This window comes from Taurulus bubalis, assembly GCF_910589615.1.
Source record: "Taurulus bubalis genome assembly, chromosome: 11".
Classification (NCBI taxonomy): domain Eukaryota; kingdom Metazoa; phylum Chordata; class Actinopteri; order Perciformes; family Cottidae; genus Taurulus; species Taurulus bubalis.
In genome coordinates, this window is record NC_136599.1 from 20,364,336 (window position 1) to 20,384,433 (window position 20,098).

The following is a 20,098-nucleotide window of genomic DNA, read 5'->3' on the forward strand; positions in this document are numbered from 1 at the left end:
GCGGCGAAAAGGGACTGAAGCCCCGCCCCCTTTCCCCAGCGATGGTTGCGAAAAACACCAGCGGCGCGATAGAAGCGAAAAAGCGTTGCGAATTTTCGCAACTGTTTTGGTGTGAACACGGCATCAGAGAGAAGCTTCTCCAAAACAGGGCAGATAATTGCGGAGAGAAGAAACAGGATCAGCCCCTCAAAGCTGAGGCACTTGGTCTTTCTCAATGTAAACCTTCAATGAAGGACAAAACTCTGGATGCTGATTTTTTTCTTTTTGTTTTACACATTTTTATTTATATTTTGTTGTGTGATTCTGTAAGTTTCTGTATGTTGTTTCACTTTAAATGTGTTAAGTAGAAAAAAAAGTGCATCCAGCTCGAATGTTTCATTCCTCGAGCCGCTCAGCTAATGCGGACTGCCTGTCACGGGCTGTGGCAGGGGCAGTCCAGCTTGGTCTGGATTACAGCCGCATGGCAGCGGACCAGACCGCAGACTCAGACGTGCACACCTTGAGGACCTCGACTACGGGTTTGAAAATATAGGATGTGGTTTTTGGTGAAGCCGGCACCACGCTCATGTGTGACGTCTCCACAGGCAGTCCTCGGCCGATCTTTCCCACGGGGTGGAGACGACGCGTCTTTGATGCCATCCATGGTCTCTCCCACCCTGGTTCAAAAGCGTCACAGAGGCTGGTGACGGCAAAGTTTGTTTGGCACGGCCTCAAAAAAGACGCAAGACACTGGGCTACCACTTGTCTTGAGTGCCAACGGGCCAAAGTACACCGCCACACTAAAGCCCCGTTTCGACACCCCTTCGGACATATCCTCTGATTGGGGCGCGCAGTTCACGTCTGAGCTGTGGAACGCGGTGGCCCAGAGCCTCGGAACAAAACTCCACCGCACGACTGCATACCACCCGCAGGCTAACGTGCCGGCCTCAATCTTCGTGCCGGCCTCAAGGACAGCAACTGGGTCGACAAGCTCCCGTGGGTGATGCTTAGCATCAGGACTGCACCGAAGGAGGACCTGCAGTCCTCATCCGCGGAGCTTGTTTATGGCCAGCCACTGCGGGTTCCAGGGGATTTTGTCCCTACCTCCACCGTTCCCTGGTCTGCGACTCTCCAGCGGGCCGCACTGCTGGACAATGCGAGATTTTTTGCTCCTGTCGCTACTTCCCGTCACGGCCTCCCTCAGTCGCACATCCCTGCTGGGCTTCACATGGCTGAATACGTCTTTATTCGCCACGACGCTCACAGGGGGGCGCTACGCCCGCCCTACGAGGGCCCATTCCGTGTTTTGGAGACGGGAGACAAACATTTTGTGGTGGACATGGGTGGTAAACCGGAGCGACTCTCCATTGATTGCCTCAAACTAGCTCATTTGGACATTGATAGGCCCATTGAATTGGCTCAGGCCCCACGACGCGGGCGTCCTCCAGCTCTGCAACCACCCCTTGTTTCTCTCCCTCCCGGGACTTCCACACTCCGGGCCCCACACCCGTGTCCTCGACCCCCTGTAAAACACAGTCGTTCCGGCCGGTTTATACGGCCGCCTCTCCGATGATTGTTTACTTATAGGGTGAATTCTGGGGGGACGCGTGTAGTGACTGTGACTTCATAATTCACCCTTGTTCTTAGTGTGGTTCTATACACTGTTGTTTCATGCAGTTATTCAAGTAATGTGTTATACATGTAGCTATTACTGTTCCGGGATCGTGGACCCTTTAAGAGTTCGACTGTGGTTGATGCCCCAATGCTTGTTAGGTTAGAGGGCAGCGCCATCTTTTGTTTTTCGACATGTAAAATAAACGAGACACGACTTGTGTTCTCAACTGAAGGAATTGCCTTTTACTTTTAAATGCAAGTTCCTCAGAACTGTGTTTTTAGAGTTGTTCAGGCTTGCCTGAGTGGCTTGGTTACATTGCCATTGGAAAAAAAATTAAAATTGTGTATTATTACTTTTACGGTAAAAAAAAATGTAAAAGGGACTATTGGCCTATTGTCCATGGATTTTCTCCAGCAGACGATTTGACTGAGCTCAAATCGCACTGCAGCAGTCAAACTAAGGTGTGTATTTAACTCCAGGGAGGTTTGACTCCCTGTTAATTCAACCAGCTCATGTGGGATTACAGGAGGTGGAGATACGAGAGAACGTTGTGCAATCTATATCTAACTTCATCTCAACTTTGACTTGTGTTGAGGATATCCATCTTATTAAAGCATTCATTTTGTACAACATTGTTAGAAGCATCTATTGTACCCAATCAAGCTAGGAGGTCGGGTTATTTGAGGTCCATTCATACAATAAGCCAGCGGTTCCCAAACCTTTTAGGCCACGCACCCCCTTCTACATCCCGACCGAGTTCACGTACCCCCAATCCCCCACACCTTAAAAAAAAAACGCAACAGAGCTTATTTATAGCCGCATAAAATCGGACCAATGCGAGAATTGTTTGCTCGCGCGTGGCGTTTGTTACGAGATTTAGTCCGCTGTATAAATGTCAGTTACACAAGGCGTCACTTTTAAAGAGCAATAAGGATGGCGAGGACACACGCACAGGCTCAGAGGCAGATTGCATTTCACATTTATTTACTTAAACACAGTAATGCCGTGTTCACACCGGACGCGACGCGAATTTGCGGCGCCGCGTCCACCGCGGAAGTTTACTCGCACGAGTAGAAAGAGGGTGTTCACACCAAACGCGAATTCGCGGCGTGACCAAAGGGGCGTGGCTTAGCTCTGTTGCTTGCCTCTGTGAGAGACAAGCGACGAAGCTTTCATTTCCGCTATCGACCATGGAAAAAATAACCACTAGTTCTGCTTTATACTTGTTGTGGAAGTCCCAAAAATGTCGGAACATGAAACGCCCCCGTGTTCGGGTTCATAACATCATCCGTAGCCGCACACAGCTGGAAATAACCACCAGTTCTGCTTTATACTTTTTGTGTAAACTCCACATATGTCGGAACATCAAACTCCATGGTGTCTGGGTTCATAATATTATCCGTAGTCCCACAACAGCGTCTCAATAAAGCCGCTGTCAGCGCTGGTTCAGGCGGAGCAGCAGCAGTTTCATTCAGAAACGGGGAGACGGCGGTGGTGACGGGCGGAGCTTCTCAACGCTGATTCTCAACGCTGATTGGCTGCTGCAACTTTGCGTCACGCGATTTCTCCGCCAGAGTTGGGAGAATTCAACTCACGTGAATTCGCGTCGCGTCCTTCGCTTTGTTCGCCCCAGGTCAAACGTTCTGTTCGCGCCGCCTCCAACGCGTCTATCTCGCCGCAAATTCGCGCCGCAGCGCGTCTGTGGGTTGACTTTACATGTAAACTGGTCGCGCCGCAAATTTGCGTTGCGTCCGGTGTGAACACGGCATAAGCCACGTAAAGAACAAAGAGTGGCACATGCAGAGTCTATATGAGGATTTTCACATGCAGCGCAGGTGGCTCAGCCTGCAGCAAGAGAGATAGAGAGGGAGGGGGAGAAAGTGAGAGACTCACGTGAATGAGACTGCAATTGTTTTTGGCTGTTTTGTAACTCTTCCAATTTTGATCTAAAAAATGTAAGGGGCTTCTGACTTGCACTGGCATGCTTGGTGTTCAGGTGACAGCGCAAATAAGAGGCTTCAGACAGCTGTTAGCCAGAACCTGTCATGCCCAGACCTCCTGGGTAGTTCTGTCTGTTTCTGTTGTGTGTCTGTCAGTCTCCTTGTCTCTCGTTCCAGACTCCTCCCTCCTCGTGTGCCGCCCTCCTGTGGGATTGCAAGCCCCGCCCTCATTGTTTCCACCTGTGTCTCATTCCCCTGTGTATTTAGTCTGTGTCAACTCCCTGTCCTGTGCCGGTTTGTCTTTTGATGTCCGAGTAAACCTTGTTATTTTGAAAGCAACGACCTCGTCCTGTGTCTGCTTGTGGGTTCTGCCCTCCGTGGTTCCTGGTTCCTAACAGAACCTCACTGCACAACACGCACTGTGGCTTTGGGCAATCTGCATTGCCAATCCAAGTGAAGCCCAAGACCCAGATAATTGTCATCATATTTCCTCTTTTTTTTCCCAGTCTGATGCTCACTCTCGTTTCCTCTTTTTTCACCTTGACTCGGCGATGGGCCTCTGTGCTCCCGGTTTGTCTGATATCCCTTCCTCCTTCTCGGTCTCCTCCGTCTCCTCTTTCTTCGACTCCCGGTCGATTTCTTCTCCCGGTCTCTCCCCAACGCACCTCTCCGTTTCTCTCGCCTCCGGTTCCTCACTCTCTCTCTCTGTCCCTCTCCTCTTTTATTACTCATAGCTTCAGATGTCCCACCTGATAGCTTCCCCGATTTCAGCCAGTTTAACATTTTCATGGATGTTGCTGAATGAATGAAATGACGTTAGGCGCACAAGGTAGGCTAGCTAGTGTGTAGTAAAAGACAGTCTGGCGGCCGGACCGGAAGTGCATTTATTTATTAAATTGTACGTTTTTAATTTTAAATCTTACAAAGGGAATTTTTAAAATTAAAAAAATCCTAATTTTTTTTAAATTGTTTAATATTAATTATTACACCATTAGACCACCATTACATTTTTCCTCTCGCGCACCCCCTAGAGGCAGCTCGGGTGCGCGCATCACACTTTGGGAATCCCTGCAATAAGCCATGAGGCCAGGTTATTTGAGGTGAGAACAACAAGTTAGCTCAAAGAGTGAGAAAACTACAATTGTAGAAGTAGGCGCCAAGAAGTCTACAACTCAAGGTTAGTTACCCAAATCAGTAGAACTAGAAATGAGGGAACGCCAGGTGCAGAAGCTTCGCTCGACAGTTTTAGATAAGATACAGTTTGTTAGATTAGGAACTTGGCCTCGCGAGGCAGTTCAGACAAGATACAGTTAGCGCACACACAATAATGCTTCACCGACATCGTTACATTTTACGCACACACATTCACGCTTGGCTGACAACATGCACACACACACTGATATTTGTGGCCTTGGAGGATTCGTGAGCCAAGAGGGGCATATCCAACCCTGTGCTCCACCAAGGAGATCTCAAAGTCTGAACCAGGAGACTCTCCCATCTTAGCCCTGTCCAATCACAAATGCTCTTAAAGACTATATAACGCTTTGAACTCTCCTAAAGAGTCAGTCTGTCGAGGAATGGAGCGAGCTGCCCTTCCTACAGACCCGTGATCACGTATTATCTGCTTGTGTGATACTCTGTTGAATAAACCTGATTGAAGTTCAACTTTAACCTCCTAAGGTCCAGTGGTCTTTTCCTGCACGTTTGGTCGTTGGACAACGACACTTGTTTTTATCCTTCTAGACTTCTGCCTCATGCGTTTAACCTAAACCTGGCTAAAATAGGTCGGTATTAGATGAAGCTTGAGGAGTTATTATTTTAAAGTAGGATTCTTTTGTGTCTGCCCATCAAGCTCTGAAAATGGGCTGGCAGTGCATGAGATGAGGGAAGCCAGACAAAAGACTAAAAGTAAGTAAAGTTGATTTATAATGCACTTATCCCAGACAACGGTCACACAGTGCTGTACAGGAATCGAGAAAAACATAAATTAAACCAAATTGACCATGTCACGAACCTGGCCGCACGGCCATGACAAAAGAAGGGGGACACAGACACAAAGAGCGGTTTAACAGAACGAAGGTTTATTTAACTTGCCAAACTTAGAGTGAACGGAGAGGGAGAGAGAGAACACTCAACCTGAGGGCCTTTTAGCTCATTGCCCCTAACGAGCGCAGGTGTCCCCACTCTCCTGATGACCCTGTCTGCCACGCCCACCTGCACACCTTCAGGACAACGGCCAATGGCAGACAGGGTCGTCAGATTCAGATTCTTTAGTTTGTTTCTAAATGACATCACCGAATCAGCAAACCGTAGAGGTGCAGGCAGAGCATTCCAAAGCTACTGCCTCAAAAACTCGGTCACCACGTGTTTTAGGTGAGTGTGTGGGACGAACAGAAGGTACACAGAAAAGTACACAGAATCCTCCACAGGAGAAAGCATGGCCCCTTTTTTTCCCCTTTAATTTAAAAAAGGCTTGAGTTGCTGTAATGAATACTTCCCAAATATAATATGTCTTACTCTTACTGTCAACTGACAGACCAAAACCAAGATGAATTGATCCCAACAAGGGTTGTCTCTCTGTACCATAGACCTCCATAGTTTTCGTGAAACAATTTAAAAACCCATCACTGAGGCATCATGATGAGGTCACGTCACATGATCTTTCATTATGGACATATTTCACATACACTCTGCTGTCCTGCTGCTGTAAATGCTCACTAAGGCACCAAATGTGTGTGACTCCACGGTGGAAAATAGTAGTCCCAAACAAATGCACAATTTACTTGCTACTTGCTAAAAATAAAAATAAAACTAGTGACCAGCTGTTGTTGGAGATGGGCAACAGGATGGAGGGATTAATTCCCATCTCCAACTGGAAGTTATGGGATCTACTAATATGTCTGACGAAGAATTAAACCAATGTGTGTGTGCGACTCATGGTCATCAGTTTACATCACAGCCAAAAATACACCCACACGTACAAACACAGGTGGTCACAAGTGGTATCACTGTGAAATGGCCACTTTGAGGCACCAACGTCATCACACATGAATTATAATTGAACTCATTGTGTCCACAAGAGTTTCAGCTTTTCCTGGCATACCCAAAAAATGTCAATACTGTTTTTAAGAAACAGCAACTGCTAGGTTTTTGTTATAAACTGCATAGGCCACTCGGAACCTATTTTCATTCAGATATCTCACGGTGAAAGGTCAAGGAACCCCTTTTAAAAATGGCTTTGCCAGTTTTCCCCCTTACCAACAGTGGCCTAACATTGGAGCGTTATTTCCCCGTCCCTTACTTGTATTTCTGCTCCAGCTTTCTGCCTGAGCTCAACAACGAGTTTGCCTCTGTACTTTTTCTCTTTGAGTAAAACAAATAAAATAGTCTCGTCTGTGTTGAATACCAACCTGCAGTCCCATTGCTCAATGTAATAATCTCACTCAATAGATGTTCGTAATCCGATTGTTATGGGGTGTTGTGTGGGGGACCCAAATGCACGCTCACGCAGCAGTTCAAAATCCAAGTGAGGACTTTATTTTTCCAAATATGCAAAAAAACTAAGAATAGAACAAACAAACTACGACCAGTAATGTCCAGCGGAACCAGGGACTATCCGCTCCTTCGTCGGCGGGCAACTCAACCGAGCTTGTGTTCCTACTCTGGAGAAGAAACCAGACTGGTGACCAGAACGACTTGACAACACGCCAGGGAATGCCTTGGTCCTTAAATCAGCTGCCAGTGATCACTGCAATCGACCACAGCTGGGCCAAAGGAGGGGGGCGTGGCAGTAGAAGGAAACCTGCAGAGGAGACTGTTGGCTGACAAAAACAAAACATCAGCACATGGCCCACAACAACAAAACAGACAGGAGGGAAACAAACAGGGGAGCACACACTGGGAGCAGACATGGATCCGAACACCCAACACCAAACTGAGCAAGCTGTTGCGCCGGAGAGGGGGCGGGGCTTATCTCCGTGCATGCAAACAGTTTTCATTTACGCCATTCACCATGGAAATAACCACTAGTTCTGTTTTATACTTGTTGTGGAAATCCCCAAAACGCCGGAACATCAAACGCCCTCGTGTCTGGGTTCATAATATTATCCGTAGGCGCACACAGCTCGGTGAATTTCACCGAATCCACCAGGAAGTAGGTCTGAAAAGCGGCCGCTTCTAGCGCTACTAGAGCACCAGCAGCCAGTTTTATTCATGCTTTTTGTATGTCTTTGACCGGCGCAGTCTCGCAAGTGTTGTCCTGTGTGTTGAGCAACAGCTGTGCGAGCAGCGGCGCTACGAGCGGTAGGAAGTCAAGACGTACGGCGCATTTCTAATTTTAATAAAAAAATCGATACTTGGCTTCCGTGTATCGATACAATATCGCCACGCAAAGTATCGCGATACTATGCTGAAACAAAATCACTGTGGCCACCTGAACTCTCCTGCCTTCATGACCATCAGTCATACACACACACACTAAAAGAGGTGGGCTAATACCTCCATCTTCATATATCAATACTGTGACTAGAGATGCATGTCTCTAATGTTTTGCCTTTTCATGCATCCCAGCCCAATTTCTTCTTCTTTCCAGTTACAGATGAGGCCGTGATCCCGAAAGTCTGGCCTACTTAACAATCTCAGTTTGGGAACCAGGAACCACGGAGGGCAGGACCCACAAGCAGACACAGGAGCGGTAGATGCTTTTACAAAACAAAGTTTACTAGGCAAACATCAAGAGACAAACCGGCACAGGACAGGGAGTTGACACAGACTAAATACACAGGGGAATGAGACACAGGTGGAAACAATGAGGGCGGGGCTTGCAATCACACAGGAGGGCGGCACACAAGGAGGGAGGAGTCTGGAACGAGAGACAAGGAGACTGACAGACACACAACAGAAACAGACAGAACTACCCAGGAGATCTGGGCATGACATTGTTTCTCACATGGACAAGTTATTCATAACTCTAACATGCTACATATGTGCACACCCCATATCAGCACAGATTAATTTAAATTAATTTCAAAGACATATTCTGCCATGTTCTACAAACCATAATCAATATTTAATTTAGCATTGCTTTGCAATAGATGTAATACAACTACAGCCACGCTGGTGGTGAAGGTATCATATTCAATACAACGTATTATTGAATACAGAGCACCTGATAAAAAAAACACTGCTATTCTTGGCCAACGCAAGGCAACAAAAATAAAATGAAGTAGTGATGAAGTTTGGCCTGAAGGTGGAGGTACATAAATGTTACAAAATCCAAAGGTTAACCTTTAAAAGGTGCCAAATTTTAAAATGTGATTCAATTGTGTGAAAAAAGAAAGGTATATTTCAGAATAAACTAGGATGCTCAATACTTCCTCCTGCAATACGGAGCATGGTTTTTACCAATTTCTCCAACAAATAAACAATAGTTACTTGTTAAACGGAAAATTTTCAATTTTCAGAACGATGCCATGTAACCAGTAAATGACACACAAAATCAAACTGAAAAAGCTACAAGCATAATACCGGTTCCACCTTATCTCCAGTCACTTGTTATACGGAATTATCAGCACAATGTGGTGCAACCCACAACATCAGACTTACAAGACTATCCTGTCCAGCACAACCTGTGCGAGGTCAAAGTTCAACTTCTCTCTGATTCACTTGAAATGGCCTGGTGCAATCAAGAAATGACACAAGATTGAGTTTACATCACTCCCAAGTTTACCAGGAGATGCTTGTCCAGCACCCTAAAGTTGCGGCCTTTCCAAGTGTCTGTTACACCACAACATGTTTTCTCACCGGGTGGAATTATTTTTCCCAACTCAGGATTGGAGCGGCAATCTCAAAAAACCCATCCAAGGACAGCCTCTCACCTTTTGGGAGGAATCAACTATCTAGTAGTGTCCTTCTGTCATTCAACGGAGTCCAGACTACACGTCCAATCCAAAAAACAAGAGCAACCATAGGTTTCTCTTTAGCACTGTGGCCAGGCTGGCTGAGAGTCATAGCTCGGTGGATCCGTGTATTCCTATAGACCTCAGTAGTAATGACTTCATGAACTTCTTCAAAGGTAAGATTCTGGCTATTAGAGACAGGATCGGTGATCTCCTGCCCTCGACTACTACCGGTCCATCCTCAGGTGGGATGGCCATGGAGGAGGCTGTGGGCCTTGTTGTGTGTATGGATGGCTTTTATACCATCAACCTCGACCAACTGTCTTCAATGGTTTCTACTTCTAAATCGTCTAGCTGTCTCCTGGACCCCGTTCCGACTAAGCTGTTTAAGGAAGTTTTACCTTTAGTTAGTGCCTCTCTACTAGATATTATCAATGGGTCTTTACTAACGGGTCATGTACCACAGTCTTTTAAAGTAGCTGTAATTAAACCTCTTCTTAAGAAGCCCACTCTGGATCCAGAGGTGTTGGCTAACTACAGACCTATCTCTAACCTTCCCCTCCTCTCTAAGATACTGGAGAAGATAGTCACAAACCAGTTGTGTGACTTTTTACATAACAATAGTTTATTTGAGAAGTTTCAGTCAGGATTTAGAAAGCATCATAGCACAGAGACATCACTAGTGACAATTACTAATGACCTTCTAGTTGCATCAGATAGGGGACTTGTCACTGTACTTGTCTTATTAGACCTAAGTGCAGCGTTTGACACCATTGACCATGACATCTTATTACAGAGACTAGACCAGTTGATTGGTATTAAAGGTACAGCACTAAGCTGGTTTAAGTCGTATTTATCAGATCGATCTCAGTTTGTATTTGTAAACGATGAGGCCTCGGTTACCACTGCTGTTCGCCATGGAGTTCCACAAGGTTCTGTGCTTGGACCAATTTTATTCACCTTATATATGCTTCCTTTAGGCAATATTATCAGAAAACACTCCATAAACTTTAACTGTTATGCCGATGATACTCAACTATATCTGTCGATCAAGCCAGATGAAACCCACCAGGTCGCCAAACTTCAAGCATGTCTTAAAGACATCAAAACCTGGATGACCTGCAACTTCCTGCTGCTGAACTCGGACGAGACTGAAGTTATTTTACTCGGACCAGAACACCTCAGAAATCAAGTATCTGATGATATGGTTTCTCTGGATGGCATCGCTCTGGCATCTACCACCACCGCAAGGAATCTCGGAGTTATTTTTGACCAGGACCTGTCCTTTGGCTCTCATGTGAAACAGATCTCAAGGACCGCCTTTTTTCACCTACGGAACATGGAACCGGCCTGGAGTCGGTCCTGCCAGCTGCCATGGCCCTGCTTTCTCCTCCCACTACCCCTGGGATGCCCCTCCTCTCTACCTCCTTCTGCTTAATGGATTGTGGCTATCTGGATCATGGACCATGCATACTACTCATTATATGAATAATTTCTGTCACATTCATTAAATGTGCTGTAACTCCGTTACGGATCCTCCTCTGTTGCTCTCCCTCAGGTTTCTTCCCCTTTTTTCCCTGTGAAAGGGTTTTTACTATCTTTAATGGGGGAGTTTTTCCTGATCCGATGTGAGGTCCCGGGATAGGGATGTCATGTGTACAGATTGTAAAACCCTCCGAGGCAAACTTGTATTTGTGATGTTGGGCTATATAAAATAAACTGAATTGAATTGAAAAATCCTCCTCGCCAATTGTAATGGAAATGTATTAACCTTATCAATCTCCTTTAGAGAACACAAATGCGATGTGAAACACTTAAATGTCTTTAAGCATTTATTAAACAGAAACTTGGAATAATTCAATTGAATGGACAGAGCTCGTCACCACAGACGGTTCGGAGGTCTGACCAGGAAAAATAGTTCAACATGGGTTTTATACATCAACAATTATTATTGAATTGAATATTGAATCGCAGCGTCCTCCTTCCCAACAGACAAGCCTTGCTGCCTGTCTGGAAGGTGTTGTTTGGCTGCGGCCCTGAGAGTCAAGAATGAGAGAGAAAAGGAGAAAACAAAAGGAAAGGAATCCAAAACAATAACCTGATCCACCGGTTATTGCTTCATACGGATGGCGCTGATTCGACTGGGTCAAGATGAACTGAACTCTGCTTTCAGAGTTCAGCTACACATTTAAGAATAAAGCACTACATTTCCACCAGTCTTCAGGGGATAAAATACAGCACATGGGTGGGACTATTGGTGCTCTACCACCAATTTAACCTGAGATTGTCTACGAAGTCAGACATGCATATAAATTATATTATATTTATGTGGATTTAAAGTGACCATTGCTGTAGAAATGTACTAGTCTTACAAAGTCAACAGAAATCACCAACTAAATTAATAAAAATGATATGAATACCAGTGAATCTGTGTTCAGTGCACATTATTTGGGTCATTTGCTGTTAAAAATTAAGGGTAGTCATTATTAAAGGGATATTTAAACTGAAATCAATGTTCAACAAAACAAAAGTGCTTCACTTCCCCTCTATTAATATATATGTATATATATATTACATTTGTTTGTAGTTTATTTGAATATTTAGACTTAACATACTTCATAAAATGGATTATGCCGGTTAGGGTCTGGAACTAAATATTCTACAAACAAGGTATTATTCACAATTACACCATGCATTACATATGTATTATTCTAGCAATCTTTGACAGGTTGGAGGGTTTCAGACACTTGCAAAACTCATTCTTGAGACTTGCACTGTTGAATTGGGTTTATATCGTACTCTACAGTAAATGTGATGCATTTAAACATCACAATCTACTGTCTCACTTATACCAAACAAAGCTAAAACTGAATATTTTAAACATCATCAAGGCTGAAACTCTTGCAGGGCTGTTGAAGATGGAGATGGACTTTGCATCAGAACTCTTCCTCCTTTGTAACCCCTCCCCCTCCCACCCCTACACACACACATTATCACCAAAACATAGTTTCAGAGTGATACTCTTTGTGCAGCCAACCATGTCAGGCCTTTGGCTCTACCTAGGTTCTTTTCTAAAAAAATAAAAAAAAACACTGCATACCAACTTGTCACATGATTTATAGCAGACATGAGGGCGCCAACAGAACAATGTTGACTGGAACTGGGCGGCCACATTTTCTTCCGTCGTCTCCAGTTATCAGGACAAAAACAATGTGATTTCTGCACTGCTGAGGTTGTATTTCCTACTCCCACCTCGGACTCACGTTTTCCAAAACAAGTCCTGCATGTGACTCCTTCTCTGCACTCGCACTTATTTATTCGTTTAAATAATACTTGCCAGCCTGCTTTGGATCTTTCAGTCCTCCTGAAGCCCATGTCTATCTCTATATAAATGATGATATTCACTTTAAGTCAATGGAAACAGGATACACGTACATGGAGAAAATACCAGGTCGCAGTCTTCTAGATTTAAACACTGCTTTCGATTCAACACAGTCTTGTAGATCATAATTTTTTATTAGGAATGGGTTTGGATATTGTATGGTCATTTTGATCTCATCACCCCTTCTTTATATCCATTGCTATTATGGAGCTCTTCTAACCTGTGGAGTTCCTCAAGGGTCAAACCTGGGACCTGTTTTATTCTCCCAGTACATCCTCCCAGTGTCAATTATTGTTAATGTATCGATGTCCAGCTATATGCATTTGGGATATTTTCAAGACAAAACAGCTGTATTATCAAAGTGAACAACTCAATGTTTGAAGACCCTTGTGTCGGCACGTACAAGTACCTGGAGGTGGCTTACATATGTGAATGTAAGTAGCTCGAAGGCCAGTTAGCACTGTTTTCACACTGTCGATGCTAGTCTGTGGTCTTAATGTGCATAGGAAAACATGAGAGGTTCATCACCATAACTGCTTAAATAATTATCTTTTTAGTGATAAAAATCAGGCTCTATTAATCCAAGAGTATTACTTTTTTAGTGTGACTACTTTGGTTCTTCCTTTAAGAAACAATAAGCTGTGCTGATGAAGTGTACAATGCAGTATTTTGCCATCCTGCAGAAATGCAACATTAACTTACATTTTTATCTGAATCTTCCATCTGTTTTGTTTTTGTTTTTACAGATCTATCTACCATTCCAATGGATTCTGCATAAACATGCTGTAATTACAATAAGATCACAGTAAACATGTATTAAATAAAATATGTTCAATCAGCAGCATGTGGCTTGTCGTGAGTTTGGGATTCGGTTTTATTGTTTTGCTATTGTGCGAATTATTATTGAACAAAAATCTACAGAAATGTGGACGAGCAAAGCTCCACTACAGTGACTCTTAGTGAGCGATGTTTTCTGGGTCTTCCAGGAAGTCCAAAAAGAAAATAACAATAGTGGCTGTGGAGTTGTGTTCCAGTCTGCAGAAATATGGGAGGAAAAATGAATACATCTTTGAAGAAGAGCTCTTCTTCAAGGAAGCACATGTCACAAATGTGAGAGCGATGACGGATTCTCAGAAATGTGAACGAGCGCACTTGTCAGGCTGGCGATGACATCATATTACAACATAACCTTGTAAATACCCTTCTTAAGAGTTTTGCAATGTTGTGCATCATTTAACTTTCGTTGTTGTTGTTGTTGTTGTTTGTTTGTGGTCCTGAGCTTCTCCTCGTGGTGTTTTCTGTAATGTGAGTCGGCACATTGAGAACGAGTTTGCTCATCATCTCGAGGCGCATTCAGTCAGTCATTGTCATCTTTCATCAGTCTTACACATTTTCTGTCATGCGGATGCCAGTTGGCAAGATCAAGCTATTGTTTTGAGGTGAAGACACCCTTTGACATGGCAGTATAAATACAGGTGTGTCTGTTCCAGCAACCATCAGTGTCACGCTTGACCTCAGCCTGGATCTTCTAAAATCATGTTCAGCTTCAGACTCAGCACCACACTGTGTGAGTACACAATTGACTGGCAACTAGAACAATTATGATGTGATTTTCCATGTATAAGTAGGAATTATGACTTCAGCTGTCTTGCTGAAGAAGCTAATAGCTTTTAATACTTCACTGGAGTTTCAGGGTGCTGGATGGTAGCAGCTGGAGGAAAGTCGACCCACCACATAATCAGTATTGCTACTCCATGAGATATGCACTTTTTTTTTAGCCTCTAAAACATGGACTGGATCAAGTACTTCAGATTGAACAATTCATGGTCATGCATCACATAAAACAAAATAAGGGGGTTGAGAGAACCCTGACTATTCTTTTGTGGTTTTGCCTTCAAAGTATAGCTATATTTAGCATTCAGAGCATAAATCTAGCAGCAAACAACTGATGTGAATATATAGTGGAGGACTGTCAGCCTGAGGAGAGAGGGGAGGCCCTGCCCTCATTAATTCAGATTTGGGGTCCCTTTGCTAATTATATTGTACAAAAATGACTCTGTTGCAACTTAGTATTGTAAGATGATTTATTTCCTATTTGTATGTACGATCAAATGGTCATAATCCTGCCCGAAAACACCAACATTAGCTCATAAGAAAACTGTATTCCACATTTATACATGTGATATTTTAACACAGTTTGTTCTGCTTTACAGCAGGTTTATACATTTGTTTTACCGGCAATCAACCTCCACATTAACAGCAGGATTAAAGATGGATTATAGATGGCCATTAGAGATGGCACTATTATGGCAAGGCCCAGATGGATGTTTACTCCGTTTCAGTCTAATGGCCTACTGAGGACAGAATGGAGTCATCGCTAATATTATTAACACCCTGCTTTGACATGTCAAAATGTCTACTGTGAATTTTATATACTTTGATTAAGATTTAGTTTGTATTATTTTAAGCGAGACTTTGTAACTTCACCTTATGTTTGGCGGACACAGTTTGACAGCGATGTTTCTTTTCCAGTGCTGGCAGCAACATGTTCGCTCATGACAGCAGGTAAATATCTGAGTGGCATTAATGATGATTATTGAAAGCATTTTCCATGTACAGGATGTGGCTTGAATGCACTTCAACTAATGCTTTTTCATCCTTTATTTGAGTTGTTTCCACAGAGAGGGTCATCACATGTGATGGCGGCCGCAATGTCCAGCGCCTGAGCTGCGGTAAGGCAAAACTCTCCCACATAAACAAATATAAAGGAGTGATTTGTCCTGCTTCTAGATTTCTCATGTGGTGTGTTACAGATAGCGGAGTGATCGATGTGCAGGCAGCACTGTATGGACGTGCAGACAAGGAGACCTGCTCTGAGGGAAGACCTCAGGGTCAACTTGCCAATACAGAGTGCTCTCTGAAGGGAACATTGGACATCCTCAAGACAAGGTACACATTACCTGCACAGGAAAAGAAAATCAATATAATGTTATTGCACGTATTCTATATGTGGATACTGCTGGAAATGAGTTTCACGTCAATGCAGCTTTAAAGACAAAATAAAATGTAATAACTTAATGGTTGAAATTTGAGGCAATCAAGTTAATTTATATATTTGATTATTGTTACTCTCATACTGAGGCTTTGTGATTGATTATTGTGTCAGATTTCTCTTTGACTTTAATATGTCAACAAAATGAAACAATAGACTGGGCATCAACATTTTTGAAACCTGGCTTTATACAATATTCTGGTTTCTGTTTTGGAACCATATCTGACGAGACAATGCTTCATTTGCACATTTAAACCGGAAGTTTCAGAAAACTCAATGTGAGTTATCAGCTGGGGATGTTTCATTGTGGTATCTGCTTGTTTCCTAACTCCTTAATGTGTTTCCTGAAGGTGTAATGGCAAGACGGAGTGTGAACTGAACCTGAAGGTTGTTCGTACCTCTGATCCCTGCCGTGGCATCTCCAAATACCTGGAAACCAACTACACCTGTTTCCCAGCAAGTCAGTCACATGTCTGCATGAAACTAACTGAGAAAAAAAAGCTGCACGTTTTATGCTGTGATGTCTAATGTGATTCACTCTTGTTACTTTGACAGTTCACCTTGTTGCATGTGAGGGCTCTTTGGCACACCTTCAGTGCGGTAATATATATATATATATATTTTCTATTTCTTTTTGCATTCATGGTGGATTAAGCATAATTATATTTTCAATGCATCCGACCTCTCCGTCTTCTCCACCTTGCCAATTGTTCCTCCTCTTTTTGACAGATGAAGGACAGGTCATTTTTGTGTACGGGGCCGACTATGGACGCCGTGACCAGACCACCTGCAATTTCCAACGAACCGCCTCTCAGATTAAAAATGACGCCTGCACAAGGCCCACTGGCAAAGTTGCTAACAGGTACGGCTGCAGACCCTTGATAAATATAAGTAACAAATACGGATCTCAAGAAACAATTTCCTACTTGGCACAGATAAATACATTTGAGTGAATTATAATTCTTGCAAGCCGAAATAAAGTAAAATTGAGCCACACAATGTAAAAAAAACATGGGCACTTGGTGTGTGTGTTTGAAAGTATGCGGCATGCAGACCGTTGAAGCATTGTAGTCGCTCAGTTCCCAGTACGTGTTTTAGCCTCATGCATGCACCAACGCAGATTAGATTTCATATGCTCCATGGTGAATTCAAGTCATTCATGTCACTTCACAGCTGCAATGGGAAAAACAGCTGTACTATCAGAGTGAGCAACTCAGTGTTTGGAGACCCCTGTGTCGGCACTTACAAGTACCTGGAGGTGGCTTACATATGTGAATGTAAGTATCTTAAAGGTCTATTAGGCGGATTACTCCGATAAACAGCCAAATATGTGATGTACAATATGGGGTAGGGAAAATGTCATCCTAGTTGCTGAAATAAATTGTCTGAATTAAATATTTTATGTTTGTTTGTTTTTCATAGATCCTGGGGTCATTCCATAGCAGCTTACAGAGCATTAACTTGTGTTCACATGCTGACATTTATATACCAATAAACATGCACTGAATTAAATACATTTTTCAGTTTCTCAATTTGTAACAACCGCAGAATCTGGTTCCACATACATATTTATACCATTATACCAACTAATAGATTTTGGATCTTTCCTTCGTACGTCTCTTCAAGATGCTGCCAACTCCAAAAATCACTCTCAACCTCAAAGCTTCTGGGACAAACCCTCTGCTGCACAGGAAGCGATGCAGTTTGTGTTCCCACTGTGTTTGCTGTCCTCCCTGTCCCGCCTCTCACCACCACGGTCACCCGAAGGGGCGCGTTGGAAAACACGTCTGCGCTCGCGAGCTAGCGCTGTGAAAGTGGTGGGAGAGGCAGGGGTTCCCTCGCCGTCAAACCTGTTTTCCATCGTGCTTCCAAAACCATCTTAAACCCCGGCTTCCGAGGCAAAAACATGGTCAAATCACAAAAATAGTACAATAAACAGAGAGAAAAGAAGCAGCCGAACGCGCTAATATGCTATTTATTTTTGTGAGTTAATAATGTGACCGTGAGCGTCAGTGGAGCTCTTGCTCCTCATCTGTGACATACACACACAGCCGACATACACACACAGGTGCGAACGCACGCGTGCACACACACGAACGTGCACGCGACCGTAATTACACGTGCGCACACGCTACCGGAATTCACACACACGCGCACATGCGCCAAAATTGCGCCAGATGTGCGACCAGATTACATGCAAAGTCAATGCACAGACGCGCCACCCAGCGAAAAAGCGTGGAGGAAGTGCTCTCGCTGCTTCTGTCCGTCTTTTCGCCGTCATTTTTCTCCTCCATGATGTTTAGAGAACTTGCCTCGCGTCGGGAAATTACCGACGTAATTATCTCTCACTGGAAATTATCACGATTTTGTGATCAAATCCTTTTCATTCCTCATCTTAGTTTCCGGTTTTATGCACTCGCTCCCTGCTAACTAGTCTGCTCTCAGAGCGTTATCTGCTCTGCTCTCCTGATAGTGAGCCATATCAACGTTTGACTGTACAGCAGGAACAGGGACTACAAATACATTATTCACCGCTGACATTCTCATCAAATGTCATTCCGCCCAAAATATCAAAGTTTACACAAAACATGTTTGGTAACTGTCAAGCTTGAAATGACAACTAACGGCCGCGCAATTTAAATCTACCTGTTATTTTAAGTGCGCACTGATATGGATCGCTCTAAATGTAAACAGGCTGTACAGTACTTTATGGCTGAATAAAGTACACCCCGTGACTCACTCTCAACCAATCAGAATGCTTGATTTACCCGTATTATAATAACAATTATACAATAGATGTATTATTCTAGCAATCTTTGGTTGGAGGGTTTCAGACACTTGCAAAACTCATTCTTGAGACATGCACTGTTGAATTGGCTTATATTGAGGAGTGTTTCTCGTACTCTACAGCAGTGATTCTCAAACTACAGGTGGAGCGCAGAGGGGAGTTTTTTTTCTTCTTTCTTTTTCTTTAAATAATCCTTTATTAATCCCAGAGTGGGGTGTGTGTGTGTGTATGTTTGATTGTGTGTGTGTGTGTGTGTGTGTGTGTGTGTGTGTGTGTGTGTGTGTGTGTGTGTGTGTGTGATTGTGTGCGGGCGTGCGTGGGTGATTGTGTGCGTGTGTGTGTGTGTGTGTGTGTGTGTGTGTGTGTGTGTGTGTGTGTGTGTGTGCATGTGTGATTATGTGTGTGTGCGTGCGTGCGTGCCTGTGTGCGTGCGTGTGTTAATGTTAATTTGTGTAGTTCATTAGTGTGTGCATGTTAATTTCAGCCACAATAGGTAATTTGCTTGCCAAATATTGCCAAAGCACGGATGGAGAAGTCACAAAAAATTCTTTCAATCACGGCCATGTTTTCTTCCCATCCTGGAAAATATTTTTCAATCGTCTCCAGTTATCAGGACAAAAACATTGTGATTTCTGCACTGCTGCAGTTGTATTTCCTACTCCCACCTCAGACTCACGTTTTCCAAAACAAGTCCTGCATGTGACTCCTTCTCGCACTTGTTTATCTACTACGTGCACTCTCTTCCATTTTAAAGAACATGTCATTCGATTAAATAATACTTGCCAGCCTGCTTTGGATCTTTCAGTCCCCCTGAAGCACATATCTATCTCTGTATCAATGATGATATTCACTTAAAGTCAATGGAAACAGGATACAAACACATGGAGAAAATACCAGGTCGCAGAAAGCAGTATAATTAAACACTGCTTTCGATTCAACACAGTCTTGTAGATCATTAGGAATGGGTTTGGATATTGTATGGTTATTTTTATCTCATCACCCCTTCTTTATATCCGTTGCTATTATGGAGGTCCTCAAATCCGACTTTTGAAATGTTTTATTAGCACACTGTTACCTCTTTGAGAAACATCTTAAGTTAGTGATTCAGTCTGGCTTACATTGACAAAGTACACCACTTCTTATATTTTCAACAGCTCCAACACAAACTATCCACTGTTCAGTCTTCTTCACCTCAACATTTGTAACGTGCTGCATTCTTGGTTCTCTTGCAGTTTCAGGCCTCCAGCACAATTAGTTTGAAGTGCTTTGTATCCCTGATTTTGAACTGTGCAATGTTTCCATCAACATACAGTACTTACTCTGCAAAAAAGGATGCCTATGAACACAAAAGCCACACATCAATTACATTTTCTTCCAAAACATAAACATTAAGTATATGTAGGCCATTTTGATCAGAATCTGAATCAGCTTTATTACACATTGGT

At 43.5% G+C, this 20,098-nt stretch overlaps 1 protein-coding gene across 1 annotated transcript; it reads left to right on the top strand.

Moving 5' to 3' along the window:
• Positions 1-14,312: 14,312 nt before the first annotated feature.
• Positions 14,313-17,377, top strand: LOC306743780 (L-rhamnose-binding lectin SML-like). The gene is made up of 9 exons (XM_079226339.1): positions 14,313-14,380; positions 15,346-15,378; positions 15,483-15,545; positions 15,627-15,762; positions 16,216-16,325; positions 16,421-16,465; positions 16,595-16,727; positions 17,039-17,142; positions 17,288-17,377. Exons 1-9 carry the CDS (start codon positions 14,350-14,352, stop codon positions 17,305-17,307), a joined length of 675 nt encoding a protein of 224 aa, XP_079082465.1. The 5' UTR covers positions 14,313-14,349; the 3' UTR covers positions 17,308-17,377.
• The last annotated feature ends 2,721 nt before the right edge of the window (positions 17,378-20,098 follow it).